At 49.6% G+C, this 24,759-nt stretch overlaps 1 protein-coding gene across 1 annotated transcript in view; it reads left to right on the top strand.

Annotated features, from left to right (window-relative positions):
* The window catches only part of CREBBP (CREB binding lysine acetyltransferase), a 1,783,742-nt gene that overhangs the window by 1,283,429 nt on the left and 475,554 nt on the right, over positions 1 to 24,759 (top strand). Inside the window, exons 22-23 of the mRNA XM_078663125.1 lie at positions 4,507 to 4,584; positions 13,594 to 13,661. Coding sequence (XP_078519251.1) covers positions 4,507 to 4,584; positions 13,594 to 13,661 — 146 coding nt within the window. The remainder of the gene's footprint in view (positions 1 to 4,506; positions 4,585 to 13,593; positions 13,662 to 24,759) is intronic.

Below are 24,759 nucleotides of genomic sequence, written 5' to 3'. Positions count from 1 at the left end.
CAATGTGTTTACCGACCCAGCCGCCCCACTTCTTGGGGATCGTGTCTTAGTTCTAGTGGGAGTTGCCATAGGCAACTAATTTTGTGGTGTTCAATGGCATATGTTATTATTATTATTATTAGGTCGGTTTTGTACAGCGCACGGTTACCCTGGAGCATCCCAGCGCTTTGCCAAACAGAGTATTACTACAACAAGAAGGGACAAAGGGGATTAGCAGAAAAGGAAGGTTTTCAACTGTTTTCGAAAACGCAAAATGCATGGTTCCGCGCGTAGACCTAAGGGAAGAGCATTCCAAAGGGCAGCGACATTAACGGAGAATCTCCTTCCTCCTGATCGGGCCTTTTTTACTCTAGGGACAACAATCAAGTGTTGCTGGTCCGAGCGTAAGGTTCTACCGGCTTTATACGGGACCACCATCTTTTGAAGGACTGGGGGACCTTTGCCTTGCAAGATTTTGTGCGCCAGGCAGAGGGCTTTGAATTTCACCCTTTCCCGTATGGGCAACCAGTGAAGCGCCTTCAGAGCTGGTGTGGCCGAGCGAGACATTGAGGGATGTTAAATAGCATTCGTGCGGCCGCGTTCTGAACTTGTTGGAGTTTGTTCAGAGTAATCTCAGGGGCACCGAGGTAGATCGCGTTGCTAAAGTCCAACCTGGACATGATCATACCCTGAATTAGGAGTTTCCGAGATAGAGGAGGAATCAGGGGCAGTATTTTGCGTACCGATCGGAGGAGACCAAAACAGACACCAGCTAGTTTAGAGGCCTGGGTCCTAAAAGAAAGGTCTTGTTCCAACCAAATGCCCAGGCTCTTGATCTCGGCCTTGGGTTCGGGAGGAGATCCTAGGCAACTAGGCCAGGCCGAACAGGGAAGAGAGGGAGTTTTAAGTCCCATCAGCATTATCTCCGTTTTAGACCCATTCAGTTTTAGTGCTGATTCCCCCATCCAAGAATGGACTTTTGAAAGGCACGCATGAAGTGTCTGGGAGTTATCCGTGGATTGGGAGAGGGCGAGCACCAGTTGGCTGTCGTCTGCGTAGCTCACGATCTTGATGTTAAAAGGAGCCACCACATCCTCCAAAGGGGCCATGTACACGTTAAATAGTGTGGGACTCAGGGATGAGCCCTGAGGCACACCACAATGGAGGTGGGTGGATGCCGATCGTGCGCCCCCTTCCCAGACCTGGAAAGATCTTTCGCTGAGGAATGACCTGAACCAGTTCAGCGCAGTCCCCCTCACTCCGGCGTCTGACAGTCGCTCGAGTAATACTCGATGGTTGACAGTGTCAAATGCTGCACTAAGGTCCAGGAGGATCACTGCCACTGATCCTCCCGAATCCAAAATGCAGCGTGCCTCCTCCGTGACTGCCAGCAAGGCGGTGTCAGTGCCTTGGCGAAAACCTGTTTGGGAGCTTCTTAGCACACCATTGGACTCGAGGAATTTGGACAACTGAGAGTTAACCAATTTTTAAGTGATTTTACTGAGTCCCGGGAGGAGCGAAATGGGTCTGTAGTTAGCCATGTCTAAGGGATCTAGGCTAGGTTTTTTTAGGAGAGCTGTTACTATTGCACTCTTCCAATTGGGAGGAACAATACCCGCGCCTAGTGAGGCGTTGATAACTTCGGTGACAGGCTCCACAATGGAAGGGGCGATCAGTTTAAGAATTCTCATGGGGACGACATCTCGGGGGGAGCCACTCTTAATGGAAAGGAGGACTTTAAGGGATTCATCATGAGTGATTGGGCCAAAGGATTCCAGGATCTTCTGAGGTAAGCTCTCATCCTCCAGAGGCTCAAGTCCTATCTTAGATTGAGGTAGGGAGCTCAAAAATTTTCCAATTTTTGAGTGGAAATACTCTGCCAAATTGTTGCATTTGTTTTCCAGGTTCTCCGAGGGGGCAGAGGGTGTCGGAACCCTCAAGAGTTCTTTGACCACCAAGAAAGTTTCTCTTGATGAGTTGGAGGCATTACTAATTTTCTCCTCAAAGAACTGAGTTTTAGCTAGCCGGATAGAGAGCTTATAGCTCCTTATCGCTGTTCGGTATTCCGTCTTACTAGCTACTTCCCAGTTTTTCCTCCAGGCACGCTCTAATTTTTTACATGCCCTCCGCATAACCCTCAATTCGGGTGTATACCAAGGGGCAGTATGTAGTCTTTTCTCCTTTTTCCCTGCCGAACTCCTAGGGAGGACGGCATCTAGTGTGTTCGACATCCACCTACAGAGATCTGCTTCTGCTAGGACAGGGTCCTGTGGAAGTAGTGGGCGTGAGGCTTCCAGGCTTCGTGAAAATTTTTCCACTGATAGCCTGGCCCAAGGTCTTTCTGGTGCATCAACACTAGAGGGAGAGAAGTTCTCCATTTTAATTGCAGAGGTTTAATGTTGCAGAGGTTTGACTTGTTTCTCTTTCTTGTATTTGTAGGTCAGATGTTCCTAAGGGATTACTTTATTGGTGTTGAGTTTCTGGGTGGGGGGAGTGGGGCATGTGTTCATGCCTGGCTGATTGTTGTTGCTGAGGCTTGCTGTCGGCCAGGTAGTTTCTGCTCTTTTATGTGCTATCCACTGTTGCTAATTGTCTCACGCTAGTATGTTACCTCTTTCTTTAACGAAGGGCTCCACTGAATCAGTGCTGTTCGATCTGTGGTGTGCTGCTTGCCATTCAGGCCTGGATATTTGTCATTGACGGCCACTGCAGTCTTTTAAAGTCATGTTGAGCATGACAGTGCAAAATCTAGCTCGAGGACCTGCTAGTGCTTCTGATGCCGCCGAGGTGGCCCAATGAATCAGTGACATCTTCCCAGCATTCCTGACCTGGGTTCCAGCTTTGGATGACCGCCCCTGAGCTACCCCACCATGCCTGCAACCAATCTTGAAGGGTCCCCCTGACAGTGACAGGATCTGGTGAAAAACGTGATGCCGAAAGACACCCCTGCACTCTGAGCCCCCAGACCTTGGGGTACCCAGCAATTATCCAACTTACCTCTCCAGTTGTTGGTTCCCTTCAGTAAGTCTTCTGGTCTGAGCCTGCAACTTTTTTCTAAACCGAAGATCCTCATTGACTTCCATAGGGAGTCTGGAGCCTGTTTGCACGCGGCACTTAGCCACCTGTGTGCCGCTGGAGGTGAGCTCTTGGTGCCAGCTTGTGGCCCCCTTTGTGGTGGTCTTTGAACCCAGGGACCTTGCTCTGAAATCGCTGGTCTTTGCCTGCAACCGGTGCTCTGATGAGTACCCCCTGTCTCCGTTGACTTGCATTGGGAACCCAGCACTACATTTAACCTCTGCACCCGGCGGCCCCTGTGCCACTGAGAGTGCACCACTGGTGTCTTTCTAATCCCTACCCTGTGTTGGTTATACAACTTGGAGACTGAACAAGAAAGTCATGTATTTACCTGTAAGTTACTTACCTGTCTTTACTCTCATAATATTGCATTGGTTTTTCTCTGTATTGTACAGTTGATCCTGAGAACAGTACAAAGTATCTTATTGATATTATTTCATACACCTGTAAAGTATTGCTAATGTTTCTACAAACATTTGCCAACTGCATATTTAAAATATTTCACAACTGAAAAGGCTACTTACCTGTAACTGAGTTCCACTTGGTTCCTAAAATAAAAGTAACTAAAGTAATACTTTCATAAAAATTGGTCTTGAGTTAGTCATTGAGTGTGTTCTCTCCTGCCTTGTATGAGTGTGTACAACTAATGCATTCACATTACCCTCTGGTAAGCCTGACTGCTCAGCCCACCAACGCCTAAATTGAGAGTATGGTATTATGTAATTTATTATGTGCTATAACTTTGGGGACTTACTGAACTCTGTGCACCATATATCTCTTTTTAATATAGTATATACTGAGGCAGGTTTCTACATGGAGTGTGAAAATGCCAATGCATAAGATAGGTGGGGAGGTTTCAGGAAGAGGATTGAGGAGAAAAAAGATGTTACTGCCACTTTATTTTACTATCAAAGTTTACATATTTATATCTATCTATTGTGAGCTCCTAATGAAGATGAGCAGTTCTAGATGTACAACCCTTAAAACTAGCTCTTACGCTTCCATGGTATCACCACAACTTTCAAATGGCAGCAACATGTCTCGGTCCTTAAATAGACCTCAGGGCATAAGATGCTTCTTTCAGGAGGATTATTTGATGCCATAGAGCAAAACGGAACCTTAAAATATTAAGTGCATAAATCAAGAATATCTAAAAATTGTTAGTGGAAAAGAAATTATTTAAAAAGTTCTGCAATTCACAAATGGCAGTGACACATGAGCGATATCTAGCTAAAGATTGAAACTGTGATTGCCAGTTTCTACATTAGTTATTTTTTTTGGCATTTTTTATGTTATTGATTATTGTGCATCCAAATACTTTGACTGATAATGAATGTATATTGCATTTTCTACACGTTCTTACATTATTTACACAAATGCATTTCATTATTCATTGTGTGATTTTTAGTTTCTTTTATTATGATAACTATGCTCTTTTCATCTTTTCTTTAGTTTTGTCGATTGCAAGGAGTGCGGTCGGAAGATGCACCAAATATGTGTGCTTCATTATGAAATTATATGGCCTTCAGGGTAAGAACATATTTTTGTTGTATTTTTTTTTCAAAGTGCTGTAACTCTTCTTTTTTCGTAATTTCCGTCTTTTTATCTTTAACAAATGCCTGGACTAGCATTTTTTTAGTGTTTGAATTGCAACCCTTTAATTGTATTTTCTAGCTTTCATAACCTGTATTTAAACATCTAGGGGGGGCGTGGCTAGCAGCCGACTGGAATGGCTGCCTAGCAGAGGAGCTCCGTGGTAAAACGAGACCCCATCTCTGAATCCGCTCATTGATCCGTGATTTCTGCTGTTCTGCCGATCGATTCCACGAGACGACTCCAAGCGGCATCCCCTGCCGAAACCCCGGTGTTCCTCCGACACCGGCATCAGCCCCGTGCTGGAGTGCCTGCCTGCGGCCTGTTGACATCGTGGCTGCACCGGCCTGGCCTGGAGCACTATCCGGCCGGAAGTGGATGACTGCCGGGAGACCAGACCGGAAGTCCCGCGCTGCTACTCTGACCGTCGCCCGGAGGAAACTTCCAGCATCGGACGACGGACGAAAACACCGGGGACGGTGCGCTCCTGAGGTGGGTCGGCGATCCCCCACACCCCCCCCCTCCCTTGGCTTGGTTGGGAACGAGGGGGCCGGCGGTGAACTCCCAGAGACCGGGGAACCGAGGACGTCATTGGCGGCGGGTGAGACCGCCGCTGTGGCTTCAGGCCAGCATCCGACCCACCCCTCACCACTCCTGCCATCGCCTGTGCTACCGGAGGGAGGGGAGAGCCCCATTGCTACGGAGTCGGGGCGGCCCTGACCATTCGCTGCCAGGCGTGTCATCCATCCTGCGGCTCCGACCCCGCCTGCATTGCGGCTGCTCACGGGACCACACCGGTGAGGTGACGACTTCCCGGACCTCCACCTGGGATCGAGCAGGTACCGTTCCGCCCTGGACGGGGGCCGCCGACGTATAGGCTCTGTGGTGCGGTCGCCTACCTATACTGCGGACTCGTTGCTGCTTGGAGGGGGTGCATTGGACCAGCGAGGATTTCACGCAACGTGGGTAGCGAGTACTCACCACTGTATGCACCCTCATCCCCCCGGGACTTAGATCGCCCAAGGTAACAGTGGGGCCACTGTGGCATAGAGGCCTGCAAACCGCCAGACGCTCTGCATTGGGGTTCCCGTCTGCCAGAGCCTCATCTCGCCCCGGTCTGGCTCTATTCACTGCATTGGACAGCCTCGGATTTGGGGATCCCACCCACTGAGTCATTCTCGGAGCCTGCCCCAGACGCCTGATCGGAACGGCCTCCTCGACGGCCCGTCCTACTTGTGCGGCCGAACCCTAGGGGATCAAGACGCATTGGGACTCTAGCCGGAGCTGACACATCTGACGGCCCACGAGGGGACGGCGGAATGGCGGGAAAAGGAACGCGACACAACGCTGCTCAGTCGAGACTTGAAAAATTCGCGTTCGAGAAGAACCCCTCGCAACACCCTGAAGGCCGCACGTCCGTAGGCAAATGCCCCGAAGGTGACGGAGGAAAAAAGGTGACACTCGAGGATTTAATGAGGACGCTCACTAATGTCCAAACTACAGTGGGGGCCATCTCCTCGGATGTCGGCTTACTGAGGGCGGACCTTCACAAAATGACCGAGAGGGTGGCGCAGGTTGAAGTGGTCACGAAGTCCCTGGTTGAGGACACCTCCGAACTGCAGCTGGCCATGGAACCGATGGAAGCGGTCACTAAGAAATTGCAGGACAAGCTGGACGATCAGGAGGGGCGGGCTAGGCGTAACAATGTCCGAATCCTAGGAATTCCAGAATCGGAGGGCAAACGGGCGATGGACCTTTACATAGAAGACCTTATCAAGACCGAACTGAGACCAAAAGGTCTGTCGAACTTCTTCTCAGTGGAGAGAGCGCACAGGGTCCCAGGTGGAACACCGAAACCGGGAGCAGCACCAAGACCTGTATTGGCCAGGCTGTTTAATTTCCGTGACAGGGATGTCATACTCCAAGCGGCCCGAAATGCCCCGCCCATCAAAATACAAAACTCTACGTTGGCCTTCTTTCCTGACTATACGGCCGAGGTGGCCCGGCGCCGCAAAACCTTCATTGAGGTCAAAAAGGCCTTACGAGCAAAGGAATTGCCCTACTCGATGCTGTTCCCAGCGAAACTTAGGGTCGTGGATAATCATAAAGCTTGGTTTTTTGATACCCCGGAGGCGGCGTGGGACTGGCTGGACGGTTGGCGTCGGGTGGAAGGGTCTGGACGCACGGGCAAAGGCCAACGAAACCGACGGTTCGAGAGTGCAGAAACTTCACCAGCGGCGGCCGGAGAAAATCATGACAAGGAGCTGGAGGAGGGACCGGAAGCCGACGAACGATGTCCTGAAATATTAGTTCCTTATTGGCACAGTCTTATCCACAGGTGACCACGAGAGGTGAAAGGGCTGCCGTTGAACTATGAACAGGAAGAGCAGACTGTGACTGATGGGGTCACTAGTACCACGGAACACTTACCCCGCAAGCAAGTACATTGGGGGGGAATGGGAGCAGGCACTCTGCTAAGTTGGGGGAGCGGGCGGTTTTATGTCCTTATAGCAGGGAGGCAGGGCGGGGGGATGGACGGGGGGGGGTTGTTTGCCGAGTTATATTGTTCTCTTTTAAGTCTCATGTTTTTCCTAGGGTTATATGTACACACGACCACAGGACACTCACTCTGGAACCAGTGCACACTGTTGGGCCCTCCACGCCAGCACGGGCGGGGCCACCTGGTACGCCTGGTATTTTCTATAGGCCACCTAGCTCGACAGGGGGAGGGTTTTGTAGCCGCTCTGAGCACTACTCGGTACGATAGTTGGTATTGGACCCCTGACCGAGTTTCATATTCAGGGACACTACCGCCCCTGCACTTAGTGAACAGTGTTTGTTCGTTTGTCAGGTCCCGAAGTTCCAATAGTCACAGGTTCCTGTATAGGCTGACTCTGCACACTGGCGCAGGACACTCTCAGTATTGCCTCTGCACAGGACCAGGCACTCATCATCACCACAGTCAAGGCTTCCCATACTTAATGTTGCTGGACCCGGTCCGAATGCTATATCCAAAGTTCCTGACACACAAGAGCACCTACAATCATGGCTGACCAAGACCTTTTAACGCCTCGCCCACACTCACCCCCGCTGGTAACTGCCCCGCTTACTATCATCTCCTGGAATGTCAATGGGCTGGGCCACAAAATTAAACGGGGTTTGGTCCTACAATTCCTTAAGAGAAAGGCCCCGACAATAGTGTTGCTCCAGGAGACACATCTGGTGGGAACGACCTGTCAGGCCCTTAACCGCTGGGGGTTTAAAATGGTCACACACGCAGAATTCTCCTCGGGTTCACGTGGAGTTGGTATCCTGGTTTCCAAAAATGCACCCCTACTTATCAAACACACATGGGCTGACGACCAGGGACGCTTTGCGGCGATCAGTTGCCAATGGGAGGGACGGCCATATAATATACTAACAGTATACATCCCCCCTGCGTTACATCAAGGAGCCTTCCAAGACCTGGGTAACTTACTGCTTGGACTCCCAGAGGGGGAACTAATTATTGGTGGCGACTTCAATGCGGTGCCAGATGCTGCTGTGGATCGACAGCCTCCCCGAGAGGCTACCAGAGCAGACCACCTGTTCCGAGAATTCTTAGATGCGTTGGGACTGTTAGATGTATGGAGACTCAAACATCCCCGGGATCGACATTACACATTTATTTCGGGAGTACATGGTAGTCTTTCCCGGCTGGACTACTTACTGACACTAGCCGTTCCCCCAGAAAAGATTGCGTCCATAGAACATCTACTGCGAGGGATCTCTGACCATTCCCCAGTGCTACTCACCTACACATTGCACCCCACCAGACAACAGCGAATTTATCCGATCTATCCTGGGTATCTTAAAAATCGTACCATTGCTAAAGCGCTCAAAACAGCTACCACGAATTACTTCGAAGACAATGTGGGCTCGGTCGAATCACCATCGATACTATGGGAGGCATACAAAACAGTGGTCAGGGGGCAAGCCATCTCCACTATCACTAGGCATAAAAGGGCACAGAGGTTGACCATAGATTCGCTCGAAACAGCGGTCCAGACCGCGGAGTTAGCACACGCCTCTGACCCCACAGAGGACACAGCGCACACGCTGACATTGGCCTCCCAGGAATTCAGATCGTACGCAGAGGACATGACAAAGACAAGGTTAGCTGACACGTTACACAGGGTCTATGAATTAGGAGATAAGACTGGGAAAATGCTTGCATGGATTGAAAGGAAGGAAAGGGCGAGTAGGTGGATAGCCGCATTGACACTCACAGACGGTACTTGCACAACCTCTCCCCCTGACATAGTGGAGGAACTGGCTTCCTACTATGAATCAGTGTATACAGCACGTGCGGAAGTGTCAGAAGACGATTGCACACAATTCCTACGTGACATTCCTCTCTCCACACTCTCGCAGGACGATGCGCAATCCCTAGAGGCTGACCTGACGGGGGAAGAGTTGGGGGTGGCCCTGGCAGCCCTAAACACTGGAAAGGCGATGGGACCCAACGGTCTACCGATCGAACTGTATAAGACAATGTCGTCGACCCTTACCCAACATATGCTTCCCATGTACGCTGACTGCTTGGACCGGGGCTCCCTCTCGCCGGATCAGAGGTTGGCCACTATTGTCACTATACACAAGCCTGGTAAGCCACCTGACCTGACATCCTCATACCGGCCGATCTCACTAATGAACGCAGATGCAAAGGTGCTAGCGAAACTCCTGGCTCTGCGTCTACAACCTCACCTCACAACTCTGGTACACCCAGACCAATCAGGTTTCATGCCTGGGCGTAATACCTCCCTTAATTTGCGGAGACTAAACGGAATACTACATCGCATTCCAACACTACGGGAAGATGCCGCAATTCTCTCATTAGACGCTACCATGGCGTTCGATCTTGTGGAGTGGCCGTTCCTTTTTGCGGTGCTCAAGAGGATGGGCTTTGGCCCTAACTTCTGTGGCTGGGTTAGGCTCCTTTATACCGCACCCTTGGCACAGGTCATTGCGAATGGGCACACGTCGCGCGTGATCACATTGGGTCGCGGCACCCTCCAGGGCTGCCCCCTGTCCCCATTATTATTCGCCCTCATACTTGAGCCGCTAGCGGTGAAAATCCGTATGTATCCACAGATCCGAGGCATCTCGTGGGGAGAGGGATGGGAAGACCGCATCTCCCTCTATGCTGATGACGTGCTGCTATATTTGACGTCTCCGACCCCGTCCCTAGCGACGCTAATGGCCATACTTAAGACCTATGGTGACGTCTCGGGATATACCATTAACTGGGCCAAATCGCTCTTGTGTGTATTGCGCGGTTCGGCGCCCATGCTACCCCATGACTGCACCTTGCAAACGGTAGCCAGAGGGTTTAAATATCTCGGGATATACGTCACCCCACAGGAGACGGTTTTTATGGAAGAAAACCTACTGAAACCTCTACAGAGGCTAAGGTCGGATGTGAAGCACTGGCGTTCCCTTCCTTTGACTTTACTGGGCAGGGCGGCCCTCTTTAAAATGCTCTCACTCCCAAGACTCCTCTATGCATTACAAAACACCCCATTTCCGGTCCCTCTCCCATATCTGAAGTCCATCGATGCTGAGATCACCGCGCTCTTATGGGACGGTAAACCGGCCCGTATAGCACAGGCTAAATTGTCACGTAGTTGGTATGACGGGGGCATTGCCTTGCCGAACGTCAAGCTATACTACTGGGCAGCTCAACTGATGGTGGTGAACCAATGGCTGCATGCCCCGCAACAGGATCCGGCCTACGCTCTTGACAGGACCGTTCTCCCCCCAGACAAACTTATGAAAGCACTATACTCAGACAAACGCCGGCACACACTCATGGGCCCTACGGCCCACACAATCAAGATCTGGCACACTGCACAGAGAGCTCTAGGATGGGAGGGAGTCCTTACGCTAGCCACACCACTCTGGGATACCCCCAAACTTGGCACGCTGTCGAATTCGAAAGGTTTCAGGCAATGGGATTTAATTGGCATCTCGACAATCGGAGACCTATGGATAAGGGGGGAGGTTATTTCATTCCCAGCCCTACGAGAGAAGTATGGAATGGAGGAAAATGAACACTATAGATATGCACAAATCAAACATGCCTTGCAGGGAGCCATCCCATCTGACTCAATCCTGGCCGCATCCTCCCCCCTGGAGGATAGACTCCTCACTGACCACTTAGATAAGAAGGCGATCTCCCTCACATATCGGAAGCTCGTCAATAATCTCCCTGACCCCACGGTAGTCCTCCGCAGTAGATGGGAGGTAGATCTGGGAGACATAGCTGATGAGGACTGGTTACATGCACTGGCCTCGCCCAGAGAGACCACCATACCTTCACGACTGAAACTGGTACAATTAAAAATACTACATCGAGTGTACTATTCACGTACTCTACTGCACAAACTGGGGCGCACCCCGGAACCTACCTGCCTCAGAGGTTGTGGATCCCCTGGGACTTTTTATCATATATTATGGGAGTGCCCTAAAATACAATCATATTGGGAGGAGGTGTTGTTTGAGATATCGGAGACGGCGGGGGTAGTGCTGCAGAATGAACCTAAGTGTTGTATACTGAACATTTGGTCACCTACTGATATGAACAAGGGATTGCAACTCTGGGCGACACTGGGTATGGCCATTGCAAAGCGTAACATTGCTAGGAGATGGGGATCTGGTGTGAAACCCTCATGTACTCGGTGGTGTAATGATATGGACTCAGCAATGGTGGCGGAAAGGGCAGTATATGTGCATAGGGGGTGCCCTAAGAAATGGTCGAGAATATGGAATAATTGGAACGAATATCGAGGGAACCTATGTGAGCCCCCGGAGGAACAGCTGGAACCTGATGATGACCCGTAGAGGGTGTGATACAGTGTCTTTGCTCTGTGATAGCCTTCTGTGTGTGTTTGGGGCACGGAGGGGATGTCTTTAGAATAGGTGTGCTGCGTGGTGGTCTAAGCCGCTGCGATATAGACTGTGTGACTTGGAATACATCTAGGGGGGGGGTCGTAGTGGCAATTACGAGATGTGCCGTGCTAGACCGGGGGGGGGGCGCAGAGAGTGCCAGGCAAGACTACGGATGTGGCTTGTGAAGGGGGCTGTCTCCGTAATGTGATGATGTACTTAGGACCCGATTGAAAATGCTTGTATTATGTAACCCTGTAGGATGCTGATAATGACTGGTTTAATCCTGTTTTTCGTAGAGACAAGTTGTGGTTATTTATTATAAAATGAGACGGACTAGGTCTGTGAACACAAATATCCGAAGGTATTCAGATGTTATTTACACGATTTACAACTTGGCGAGGATGGCCGTTACCATTGCATTGATGTTGCGATACTTTACACATGATCAATAGCGGCCAGCCTCCGGGTTGTGTGCAAGACGCTGTGTATAACTGAAACTTTAATAAACGTCTTTTAAAAAAAAATAAAAACATCTAATGTAAGATTCTTTTATACAAAGGTCACTACCTCATCCTACTTTTCTTCACTCAGTAAAGTAAAATCCATCTCTTTAACCATCGTCAGTCTGAAATAGGAACCATCTTAAGAATTCCATCTTTCCAGATTACCTAGATTTTGAAAGTAACACCTATTTCCAGGTCTGACCATATGAACACAAACATCAATATCTTTACCTTTAATAAACTTTTCAAGTATGCATTTATATTTCTTTTCCACACTTCCCCTTTCAAAAGACAGTCTAAATCATCTTAACACACATACTTATCTCATTAAAGGGAAACTGCTTATGGTGCAGCTTTGTTAGATTGAGCCAACAGTTGTAATTTTATATTTGTTATCAATGGGTGCAGTTTTACTGTATGTTATAGAATATACCATCCTTGCTATAACTCCATGGCAGTATGTGTTTATAGTCGCCCCCCGCCCCCCTTTCTGAGTAAAATATAGAATATCAGTTAAGATTAATCCAATAGGATCTGACAAATACCTCCCATCAAACTTGAGTACATTTTATCCCTGGAGTAAAATGTTAAGGTTATTAACTCACAACTTGGAAATTATACTTTCTAGTCATGAGTGATAAAAATAAGTCAAAGGAACACTACCCAAAGGAATGACCGTGTTAGAGTTTTACGGGTAAGGGGTTATCATTAGGGGTTAGATGTTGAGTAAAGGTTTGAGATTGGAGATTTAAGGGCTTCGGTATAGAGTTAAGAGGTAGGTGTAAAGGGGGTTACAATATAAAGTCTTCTGTGTTGGGACACAGGGATTAAGGTTGATTTGATTACAGGTATAGGGTAATAGTTTGAAAATGAAGGTAAAGGGGTTGAGTGTATGAGGTTAAGGGTATAAGGCTAGAGGTTAAGAGCTATGGCTGTAGGGTATAGAGCTTAAGTTGTCGTTGGTATAGAGTGCTGGGCATGGAGGTTAAGGGTATGGAGTAAGCTGTGATTAAGTGGATTGGTTTTGAGGTAAAGGATTGAGAGTATGTTGTATATGGCTACAAGTATGGCATTTTAGTTATATGGCTAGGGCTAAAAGTTATGGGTCAAGGGCTTAAGGTAAATAATTAATTGATATAATTACCTATGTTTTGTGCAACATTTTGAAATGTGTTTAAAGTGTGTTGATGATAGCTATTTTTTTTTATTCGTTTCTATGTAAAAATACAAGAAATCAGTTTTTTCACAGCAACACTGCACCAATGCATTTTAATTGAAATAAAGTTTTGAGATGATGCAAATTAGTGTTAAAAATTAATTGATTATATTTCTTAGTAAAAGCTGATTTAACAAGTTACAATACACTCATGCACTGATTTCATAGGAGGAAGGATTTGTGTTTCAAACAACCTTGCAAGAAATGCATTTGTCAGTCCTCAAAAAAAAACAATTACAGTGCATGCAGGCTGCAGCTATAAGTTCCTTTGTTGTGATTGTTCATATTCTATTGTAGCTTTATCTGTGATAACTGCTTGAAGAAATCTGGAAGAACGCGGAAAGAAAACAAATACTGTGCAAAAAGTAAGTTGATTTTCTCTTCTCCAGTGCCTTTAGATTTTTCAAATGGTGCCTTCAGTAAGGTTTTTAGTTTGTATAGTTTTTACACAAATTAAAAAAGCAACTTAAAAGTTCATACTGCATTTTCCAACCTATTTTAAGTCCTAACTCGCAAGTCTTATAAACTGTTTTTCTGATTCATACTTCTTACTGCAGAGTCCTCACCCTTCCACTATCCACAGATGCCCATCTGCATGGTTAAAATTGCAGTGTTTCCTCATGCCAGAAGGCTTCTTTGGCTGCATGTTGACCTCATTCCGCCCTAGAAGTGATGATGGAGTTGCATATATGCTCCACCTTTGCACTTCAACGTCTGTTAATTATTTTCAGTGCATTTGTACTCTGATCAGGAACTTGCTTCCAACTTTTTTTCCTAGTCAGTTGACTTTTTCATTCTGAAACTACTACTACTTTCCAGTGTACAAGGGAAGTACGTCCCTCTTCTAAAGCAGGATTGCCACTAACAAATGTCTTTGACAGCCCTTCCACGAGGTGTGCTTCTGATGTTTCAGTTTGGGACACAAAGTTCTGCAAGGAGTGTTCTCTTATAAATCCAGTGGTGATCCAGGAATGGTAAGCAAAGCTTTATGTTGTCAAACACCGAAAGAAGGAAGTCATGCTTAAAGGCGAGGGCATGGACCTGTTTACGGTCTTTCCAATGACCGGTCTTTTTTGTGGTCCAAATCGCCTAGTAAATCGAAGTGGAAGCGCAAGAAGGCAAAGTAGAATTCATCCAAGTTACACCACTGTCAGCCTGAAAATGAACAAGGACGGTGGGGTGCTGCTCAAGCTCGCTTCTCATCCCCCACTGAGTGAGGCGGATTTTCAACTAATACTAATCCATCCTGAGTTTCCAGAACAATATGAGGCATCACATGTTATCTGTGGCACTCATCCGAGTCCCTCTGGCGCGCCTTCAGGCCCCATGGATTCACAGAGGCCTTTATTTAGTTTACTGCCAACCGGTCCAACCCTGGGGCTTTCTGTGTCTACTGAACCTGCCTTGGGTTCCGCTCCGATGTCAGAGCAGATGTCCAATCAGCACCAAAATCCACACCCGTCCCGTTGACCTTGAAGCTCGCACTGGCAGTCCCAGTAGTCCTTTCCAACACTGAGTCAAATTAGGCTCTGCTAGACTGATGTCATTTCCTGAATTCAGACAGAGACACGCCCTTTCCTCAGAGCAGCAAACTAGCGTTCCCACAACTTTTCGACTCTGACTCTGTATAGAGTCAGCCACTGTTTGGAGATGCGAGGGAGACGATGAGGATTATTTTCCATCATACTATGATGAGAATTTGTGCATGGACTTGCAGGAGGCCTGTTGGTTCTACACTTCCTCGGCCACTGAGTCGTCTTTTTCTCCTGGAAAATCATCTTTTGCCATGGTGATGAGACTGGCAGCGAAGGTATTGGATTTAAAACTGCACACTGTGAAAATCGGAACAAATTAATGAATTGACCAAAGCTTTGCAACATGTGCAGACCTACTCTGAGCCTTTACTACTATTCAGTGAAGCCCTGACTGGAACTCACATGGGCCCCTGGTCTAACCCTTGTTTCTGCCAAGTGCTGAACATGCAGAATGCCATGTGCCGCAGGTGCTTGCTGGGCGATCGTGACTTTATAAGGCACCACCTTACACGAGTAATGTTGGTGGTTGATGCTTAAAGTATCAGGGTGAATCCTCAATTCATTCCTAATAACTTCACTTGGATAGAGAATCCAAAGTAATCCAAACATTTGGGTAACAGATGTTTTCCTCTACCAGATTAGCCCTCTAGTCAGTCAGTGCCAGCTGTTTGTTTCAGCGATATTTCCATGCTTAATGTGACATGGTTGGCAAGAACTTGCCTACAGTCCCTGAGGAATTTTGAGCCTACCTGGCTTAAACCATCCAGGATGGACAAGACCGAGCCAAATAGATCATTTCTGGGCTGGACTTTACTGACTGCTTGGGCAGAGCAGTCGGCACTAGCTTAGTGCTTCGGCGTCATGCTTGGATCGATGGACTTCTCTGGTGATGTTACACCTCTTTGGGTATACCATTCAATTGGTCTAGCCTGTTTGGTGATAAGGCTGACTCAGCGTTGGAACGCTTCAGAGAAAGCCGAGCCGCTTCAGAGAAAGCCGAGCAGTTTTCTTAGGGCTTTCCAACCCTGTGAGACCGCATCTGGCTTGATTGCATAGCATCAAAACGTTAGCATGCTGAAGCTTTCTCTCAGAGACTCATTCCGGATCGAGTGAAGCTCATGAATGCCTTTCAACCGCTGCCTCTTCTGCCCGAGTTCTGAAGATCACCAGATACACAGGTACAACTAGGTCCAAATAATCCTAGTGGCTCTGAATTGGGGAAGAAGATTGCAGTACCGGAATCTTCTGGGCATAAGGATCCTTCCTCCAATCAGGCTACCACTTCCGGTTGATCACTTGCCACAACAACATGGCGAGTTCCTGCTCCAAACTTGTGCAATTTGCTCCTTCATGTAAGGGGATTGAATGGCAGCAGTTGATTTTGCTAGATATGCCTCCTGAAGAAGTCATCCCTGCTGCCAGGCATCCCACTAGAAAATCTCTGCGCCGGGACAAGTTTGTAGCCTACTGTGGAACCCGCAATACAAGCCAAACTGTTGGATGTCTTGTATATCTCTAGCTCAGGTGGGATCTCATATTGGTCCTTACTTTCCTCAGGCACACTCCATTTGAACCAATGCACAGCCTTCTACTTAGTCTCCTGACTCTGAAGATTGCGTTTTGGATCCACTCTATTTGGAGCAAATCTGATAATGAAAGGCAGCTCATGAAGCCAGACATTCAGGGTTGTGGGAATAGAGAATCTTAAGGAGCGGATTAGAGTAAACATCAGTCCATACCCTATGACAGGCAGTACCACCAACAGAGAGGGGGATCAAGCCCCTCATTAGTTGCAACACTATCAGCAACATTGGCCGCACCAAAATCCTAAGTCCACAAAAGGAAAAGGCAGCCATGAAACAGCAGCAGTTTACTTCTGTTACTTTGTTTCAAAAGTATGCATGAAAATCACCCAATTCTAGACCTAAGAACAGCAAATGCATATAGGAGGAGACATTTATTTTGGCACTCCCATCTAGGGAGTGGGATGTATGCCATAGGTCTGAAAGAAACACGTTAGTTATAGATTCCTTACCTCAGAACTACCCGCAGACGTCGGACTGGAACCAGAAAGTTGGCGTTGGTCGACTCCGCGTCCGTTGTTGGCGTTGTGGTCGCCGGGATGACATTGCGGCAGCTACTTGGACACTGTGCCCTCGCGCTCTGACGTCTGTTCTTTCTTCCCATATCCCCCCCCCCCCCCCCTGCACAGATCAGGGTAGAGCAGTACCTCCAGTCACTATTTGACTGACTTTTTTTCTCAAGTTTTGTCGAATTCTTTTTTCAAGTCTTCGACTCCTAAGGTGCACGAGGGATGCCCGGCTTCAAGCCGTGCAGTTCCTGTCATCGGATGACGTCGTGACGGATCCGCACTGGGTGTGTCTTTTTTGCCTGGAGCGTGACCATGACACCAATTCGTGTTTCGACTGCCGGTCGATGGCACCGAAGGCTTTGCCGGAGCTGTCCCGAAAGCTGCTTGAGCACCGGCAGTCGGCCATTCGAGGTCCCAGGGTAATTCAAGGAACCGGTTGCGGAGCCACCACGGTTCATTCAAGTGTTAGAAGTTTTCTCACTCGGGGTCCGGTAAGTCAAAGCAATAGAAAAAGTGGAAGAAGCACCGTCGCACTTCGACTTCTCCTCGTCAGTTGGCCGATTCTACGAGGGACGTGGGTGGTGCCCCTCCCGTGGCTCCATAAACTCCACGTTTCCCTCCCTTTCCGGGACTCGGAGTGACTACTGCCCAGCTTTGTACGTTCTACGAGGCGATGCATGCCATCTTTGGGCGGACCGAACCGCCTGCGTGCCTCCGGGCATGCGGACTCCCGCCTATGCGCTTTCGGGCTTGCGGACTTTCCCGCCAGCAGCTCCGGCCCAGACACCGCAGCCCCTCCTGCCCCCCCCCCCCCCCCCCGGAACCAGGCCCGGATATGCATCGGCGCTGGTTAACCTGTTTACACCTCCACCATCGGGCGCTTCCTCCTGCACCACTATCGCGTACGACACCGGTCGGTCCCCTGGCCGGCGTCGACCCCGGCCTCCATCCCTACATGGACCCGGAGCCAGACCAGCATCATCCGACGACGGATCCGGTGCCGAGAGGGGTTTTTGTGCCCCTGTTCACTCCTGGCTTCCCTTTTTAACCTCAATGGAACCCAGAGGATGAGGCGGAGGACTGGGTGGGGTCCGGTCACCCTCTGACTGACCAGCTGGACAGTGAACAGGACTGGAGAGAGGAACTGGAGGATGCCAGTGGTTTGGACACCTTCCCTGACCTTAGCATGTTGTCCCCTCCTACCCTGGCTACAGAGGAGGGAGCGTCATATGCAGTGGTGTTGCGTAGGGCGGCCGTGGCTCTCAACCTCTAGCTTCCTACTGTGGCAGTCAGGACTAACCTCCTGACAGATGTGCTTCAACCGGTTGTGAGCTCTTTGGAGCCCTTGCTACCGTTTAATGAGGCCCGCACCAACGTCCTTTTGGGCACGTGGTCCAGGACCAAAACAGGGCTCTCGTGGATAGTATAATTGCCCCGACGCCACCGCCCGGCTCCAGGTGACCCCACTTTACTCTCCCAACACCCCATCCCGGAGAGCTTGGTAGTCCAAGCCTCCACTTCCAAAAGCACATTACCTACTGCTCCATCGGAAAGGGAATCCAAGAAGCTGACCCACTTTGGAAATAAAATTTTCTCTTCCGCCAGCTTAGGACTGCTGTCGGTAAACTGCGCATGTCTCTAGGGCTGTTATTCCCACTTGGTGTGGTATACTGTGGCGCAAGTGCTGCCTCGGTGTGCGGAGGAGGCCTGGGCAGTGCTCTCCCAGGCTATCGCCGCCGGGAGGGATGCGGCGAAGTTTACCATCTTACCATCCGTTGTGGGCTGGACACCGCTGACTCTCTGTGGAGGACCATTTCAACGTCAGTAGCACTTTGTTGCTATGCCTGGATGAGGTCAACTGGCTTTTAAGGGGATGTGCAGAACACCTTGATGGACATGCCCTTTAGTGGCCGTCGCCCCTTTGGCGACAAAGTAGACCACGCTCTAGAGCATTTCAAGGACTCAATGCTACAGCCAACTCCTTGGGCCTCTCCACCTGCCATGCACAGTCTGCTCTTCAGCCCATTTTTGGCTACGGAAGGGGTGCCCCACTACGTCCCGCCCAGAGCCACAGGCCGGAGCAAGTTACCCAACCTTTGTGCGGCAGGGGATGTGGAAACTACCGCCATGGTTCCGGGGGCCAGCAGGCTGGCCAGTCGACCAACCCCCCCCACCCCCTCTCTTCAGCAGCCTCCAAACCCTCTCAGTCCGAACTTTCAGGCCCATCAAACGCCAGTGGGCAGCAGGATTCGCCATCACCTCCCCGCACCATCATGGCAGGCAGGTGGGTTTTGCAAATAGTCCCAAGGGGCTATTCCCTCCCCTTCGAGACTACCCCTCCAGCCATGCCACCAAGATACCACTGCATGTCTGAGGATCCTCTGGCCCTTCTCCAGCTGGAAGTTACGGCTCTCTTGGCCAAGAGAGCCATCAAGTGCGTTCCTGTCCAAGGAGCAGGTCTTGGTTGTTACTCTCACTACTTTCTGGTCCCCAAGAAGGACATGGGCATGCGTCCTATCTTGGATCTCAGGGACGTCAACCACTTGCTCCGGAAGGAGAAGTTCAAAATGTTGACACTTGCTCTGGTCTGGTCTGCCCTCGACCTGGAAGACTGGATGGTAGCATTGGACTTGCAGGGCGCTTACTTTCATATCCCCGTCCTGCCGGCCCACTGGCGTTACCTACGGTTCACGGTAGGCCACAAATTTACCGTGCTTCCCCTTGGCCTTACCAACATCCCTCGGGCGCTCATGAAAGTGATGGCGGTGGTCGCAGCTCATCTGCACAGATCAGTGGTTTCAGTCTTCCCCTATCTCGACGACTTGCTGTTGAAGGCCGGCTCGTCCCAGGCTGTAGTCTCCCACCTCCAGACTAGGGCCGACCTCCTGCATTTGCTGGGGTTCTCCATCATGTGCCAAAGTCACACCTGATTCCCTCTCAGAAGTTCCTTCATCGGAGAGGTTCTGGACACGACGCGGTTTCGGGTCTATCCTCCGGAACAGCGAGTCCGGGATATTCAGGCTATGATTCCGATCTTTCAGCCTCTATCCTGGGTTTCAGTCAGAATGACTCTGAGGCTGCTGGGCCTCATGGCCTCCTGCATCCTGCTGGTCGATCATGCCAGGTGGCATATGCAGGCTCTGCAGTGGGACCTGAAGGTTCCAGTGGGCGCAGCATCAGGGGAATCTGTCCAATTGCGTCCAGATCTCTGAGGGCACTGCTCCACAACTGCAGTATTGGCTCACAAACCAGGATTGGGTCAATGGCAGATCCCGCTCCCTTCCCCAACCAGACCACACTGTGGTGACAGACGCCACCCTTCTGGGATGGGGTGCCAACATGGGAGAGGCGGAGATCAGAGGCCTCTGGTCTCTGGTAGAGTCCCGGCTCCACATTAACCTTCTGTCGCTCCGGGCAATTCTTCTTGCACTGAAAGCATTCCTTCCCTCTGTCCGGGGAAGCGTAGTGCAGGTGTTCACGGACAACACTACCGCCATGTGGTATTGCAACAAACAGGGCGGGGTGGGGTCGTGGACCCTATGTCAAGACTTGGCAGGTGCTCTGAATGCCAGGGCGGACGAACTCAGCCCCAGGTGCATGATGGATCACAAATGGCATCTTCAATCGGAGGTCGTGCAAGGTCTCTTTCAACAGTGGGGAGAGCCTTGGTTAGATCTAGTTGCCACCGAAGAGAAGGCACTATGTCAGCAGTTCTGCGTGTTGGAATTTCTAAGGCGGCACTTGCTAGGCGACGCTTTTCGACTTGAGTGGAGTTGCGGTCTGTTGTATGTCTTTCCGCCTATACCACTTCCTGTGGCTGCGGATTGGGCACAAAGAGTCTGGTATCCCGAGCTGCTCAACATGGCCATCGATCCTCCAATCAGATTGCCTCTGCTGGAGGATATTCTGTCGCAGCAGAAGGGGACGGTCCTCCACCTGAACCTGTCCAGTCTCCACCTCCTTGCGTGGAGATTAAGTGGCTGCAGTGGACGTCTTTTGATCTGCCTCCTGAAGTCTGTAATGTAATCTTGGCACCCAGGTATTCCTCCACTAAGACGGTATACACCTGCTGGTAGAACAAGTTTGTGGCATGGAGCACAGGAAAGGCTGTGGATCCCCTTTCTGCCCCTCTTTCTGAGGTTCTCTTGTTTCTTTTTTCTCTAGCCCAGCAGGGCTCGCTCTGAGCACTATCTAGGGCTATCTTTCGGCCATCTCTGTCTTCCTTCGGCTTCCAGATCAGACGTCTTTTTTCAAGTCCCCCGGTTGTAAGTCGCTTCTTGAAAGGCATAACTCCTCTCTTTCCTCCTATGCCCTTTGTTATGCCTCAGTAGGACTCAAACCTGGTTTTAACTTATTTAATGTGCGCTCCCTTTGAGCAGCTTCACAACTGTCCTTTAAGGCTCTTGTCTCTCAAAACTGCGTATCTGGTGGCCATCATATCTGCCAGCCAAGTGAGTAAGCTCCAGGCGCTTTCTTCTAAGCCTCCTTTTCTCTCTATACATACGGACAAAGTTGTCCTTAGGACTCATCCATCCTTCCTGCCCAAGGTTGTCACTGCCTTCCACAAACGGCAGACTATCACTTTGCCCACCTTCTTTCCGCCTCTACATCCTTCGAAAGAGCGGCTCCACCGTCTGGACCCAAAACATGCGCTTTCTTTCTATCTAGATCGCACAAAACAGTTCCGTGTGGATGATCAACTCTGTTTTGGCTACGTGGGTGCCAAGAAAGATCTGGCTGCGCACAAGCGAACCATTTCTCGATGGGTCATTTTATGTATAAAGTGTGCTATTCTCTGGCTAAAACTGAGCCTCTGGTGGGGCTACATGCCCATTCCACCAGGGCGACAGAAGCCACTACTGCCTTGGGAAGAGCAGTTCCTTTGAATGACATCTTTCAGGCAGCTATATGGGCATTGCTGCACACGTTTACCAAACACTACTGCCTGGACAGTCAAGTCTGGAGAGCCGGCTTCTTTGTCCATTCTGTTCTCCAGGACTTTCTGGTGGGATCTTGGTTCGCAGACCCACCACCGGGGCTGGTATTGCTGGGGTATCTATTCTAAGGTAAGGAATCTATAACTAACGTGTTCCTTTCAGATGAACAAGTAACTTACCTTCGGTATCTTTAAGAAACATTAGTTAGTTATAGATTCCTTACCGCCCCACCCACCCTCCCCGTTCTGCGAACTGATTTGTAGGGTTTAGGACATCCTTTTAGGCCCCTAGTTTTGTGCACCAGTGGTCAGTGTCTTGCATGGCTCTGTGTTTCTGGCGCGGAAAGTCGTGTACAGAACGAACGTAGGCGTGCGAGGGCAGCATCTAAGTAGCTCCCACGTCATCATCCCGGCGACCACGACGCCAACAACGGACGCAGAGCCAACCGACGCCACCTTCCGACTCACAGAGGTACGAAAAAACTTTCCTGATCCAGTCTGACACCTGGGGATAGTTTTAAGGTAAGGAATCTATAACTTACTTATGTTTCTTACAGATGTATCTTTACCGAAGGTAAGTAACTTGTTCATCAAGACTCTTTATCTCCATCGTACAGAAAGCAAAAAAGTTTAAATTTTCTGTTGAGCAATGTGCACTATAAATAGTCTTTCCTTTTGGCCTCAAGTCAGCACCACTAACTTCTTTGAACTGCAAGGCAGTGGTGGCAGGACATTTCAGAAATATGAGGTTTGGTGTCTGGCCTTACGTGGAGAATTAGCTTATAAAGGCAGTGAGCTCACAGGAAGCCCGGAGTCACTACAGCTTACCCCACTCTGTACTTCAACACTGGGCCTCATATCCAGTTTATGGAAATCCCAGTTCAGTCCATCCGAGTGGTCATATACACATAGTAGGCAAAAGTGCATCCTTAGGAGGCCAGACAGTTCACGCTCCATCTGAAGTATCGACCTTCTATAGATAAGATACAGAATGGCCCATCAAATTTCATTATTTCTGGTCTCAATGGATCCCTGCATTTTTTCCTGCTGAACATCCCCTGGCTGATTAGACTGTTACAATAGTGCTGGAGGACAATTGTGCCAGCTCTTACTCACGTGGAAACGCACATTAACTCTCTCTCTGGGGTCAACAGACACTTTCTTACTGGTGTATATCCTAAAGGGTGTACACTTTAATTCAGACACTTCATCCTAGGCCATCGTAACAGAGGCTTTCTTATTAGATAGGGGAGCATACATTGATGAGCTCCAAGTTCAAGGAATGTAGTCCGACAAAGAAACAAAGTTACAAAATTAACTTGCTGGAGTTGCATACTCAAGTCTTTCCTACTGAGCTTCAAAATGACATTACACAAAATACAGAACCCTCTTTCTACAAGACCAGACCATGTAGTAATGGCTGTTCTCAAAAACTGATGACCAATATGGGGAAGTGTAGACTCTCAGCAGATGTACAACATAATATCTTTTTCTAATGAGGATTTCCAGAAATGGACATATTCACTAGCGCAGAAAACAAGAAATACCCAAGTTCTGCATCCAGATATTATATGGCAGGCACATTGAGGAGCACTCTTTAGATCAGTTGGTCTAAGAAATTTGTGTACGCCATTCTCCCGACCTTCCGATTTCATCCTCAAGCTAATGAGAAACATAACCAGGATAGTCCTCATCGTCCAAGTGGGCCCATCACAGTGGTAGTTCACTGATCTCCTATAACTATCGGAATGACCTCACGGGAGACTGCTGTGCAGACCGAATCCCCTGATCTGACTGAAAGAGATAGTTACTTATAGATTCCTTACCTTAGAATTTCCCCCAAGCATCAGACTGAATCCAGATATTTTTCTTTAGCAGTACCCCAGCACGTCGGTAGGTGGCTTCTGTTGTCTCCATCGTTGGGGTCGCCAAGATGATGTTGCGGTGTCTACTTAGATGCACCCCTGCACGCTGATGTCAGTTCTTTCTTTTTCCCCGCACCAGCCTAGCACAGAGCCAGAAAGAGCTACCCCATAGCCTATTTTTGGGTAACCTTTTTTTACTTTTTGTGGACATCTTTTTTGAGTCCTTTTTCTCCTGTTGTGCGAGGGATGTCTCTTCGGCCGGCTTCAAGCCCTGTGGCGCCTGTCACAAGATGTCTGTGACAGATCTGCACCTCGTGTGCTAATGGTGTATAGGGTGTGACCATGACCCGAAGTCCTGTTCCGACTGCCAGCCATGGCACTGAAAACTTTGCGGAGCGGTCCCGAACATTGCTGGAGGTTCAGCGGCCTGCTCTGTGTCGTTCCCTGTCTGGTTTGAGAGGAAGGTCCCAAGGCCGTTCACAGAGCCCCCACTCCCCGTCGCACTCCCAAGTCATTTAGGTCATCGGGTAAGTCCAAACACAAGAAGGCGAAGAAGCGCAGGCACCTTCTTCTCCACGTTGGTCGGCAGACGTAACCCGGAACTCAGGGCGTCACCGTTCCAAGGAATGGTCTCCAGAGCCTACTTCTGAGACAACTCCGCTCCTCCCATCCTTTCCGGAGCCGGAATGTCTCAGGCCCAACTTAAGACCTTTTACAAGGCCTTACACCTCGTTTTTGGGCAGCCCTACTTCTTTGGGAGCCCTGCGGGGCGGGGACCCTGGACTTCGGCGCCAGCGTCTCGGTTCTGGAGGGCTCCTGCGAATACAGGACTGGATCCGAATCAACGCCTGTCGATCTCACTCGACCTTCCCCGGAGCAGATCCCGACAACAATGCCCCTGACACTAGCTGTGCCCCCAGCCGATGTCGACCCCATCCCTGACTTGGACACAGAGCCGGACCAATGTCGGACAATGTCTAATCGGATGCCGGGGGGTACTTTTGGTGGTGATGAGTATTGGGAGGGGTCGCTAGA

Source organism: Lissotriton helveticus, chromosome 10, assembly GCF_964261635.1.
Source record: "Lissotriton helveticus chromosome 10, aLisHel1.1, whole genome shotgun sequence".
Classification (NCBI taxonomy): domain Eukaryota; kingdom Metazoa; phylum Chordata; class Amphibia; order Caudata; family Salamandridae; genus Lissotriton; species Lissotriton helveticus.
Note: the sequence above shows the minus strand (reverse complement) of the source record. Positions and strands in the feature narration are given on the sequence as shown.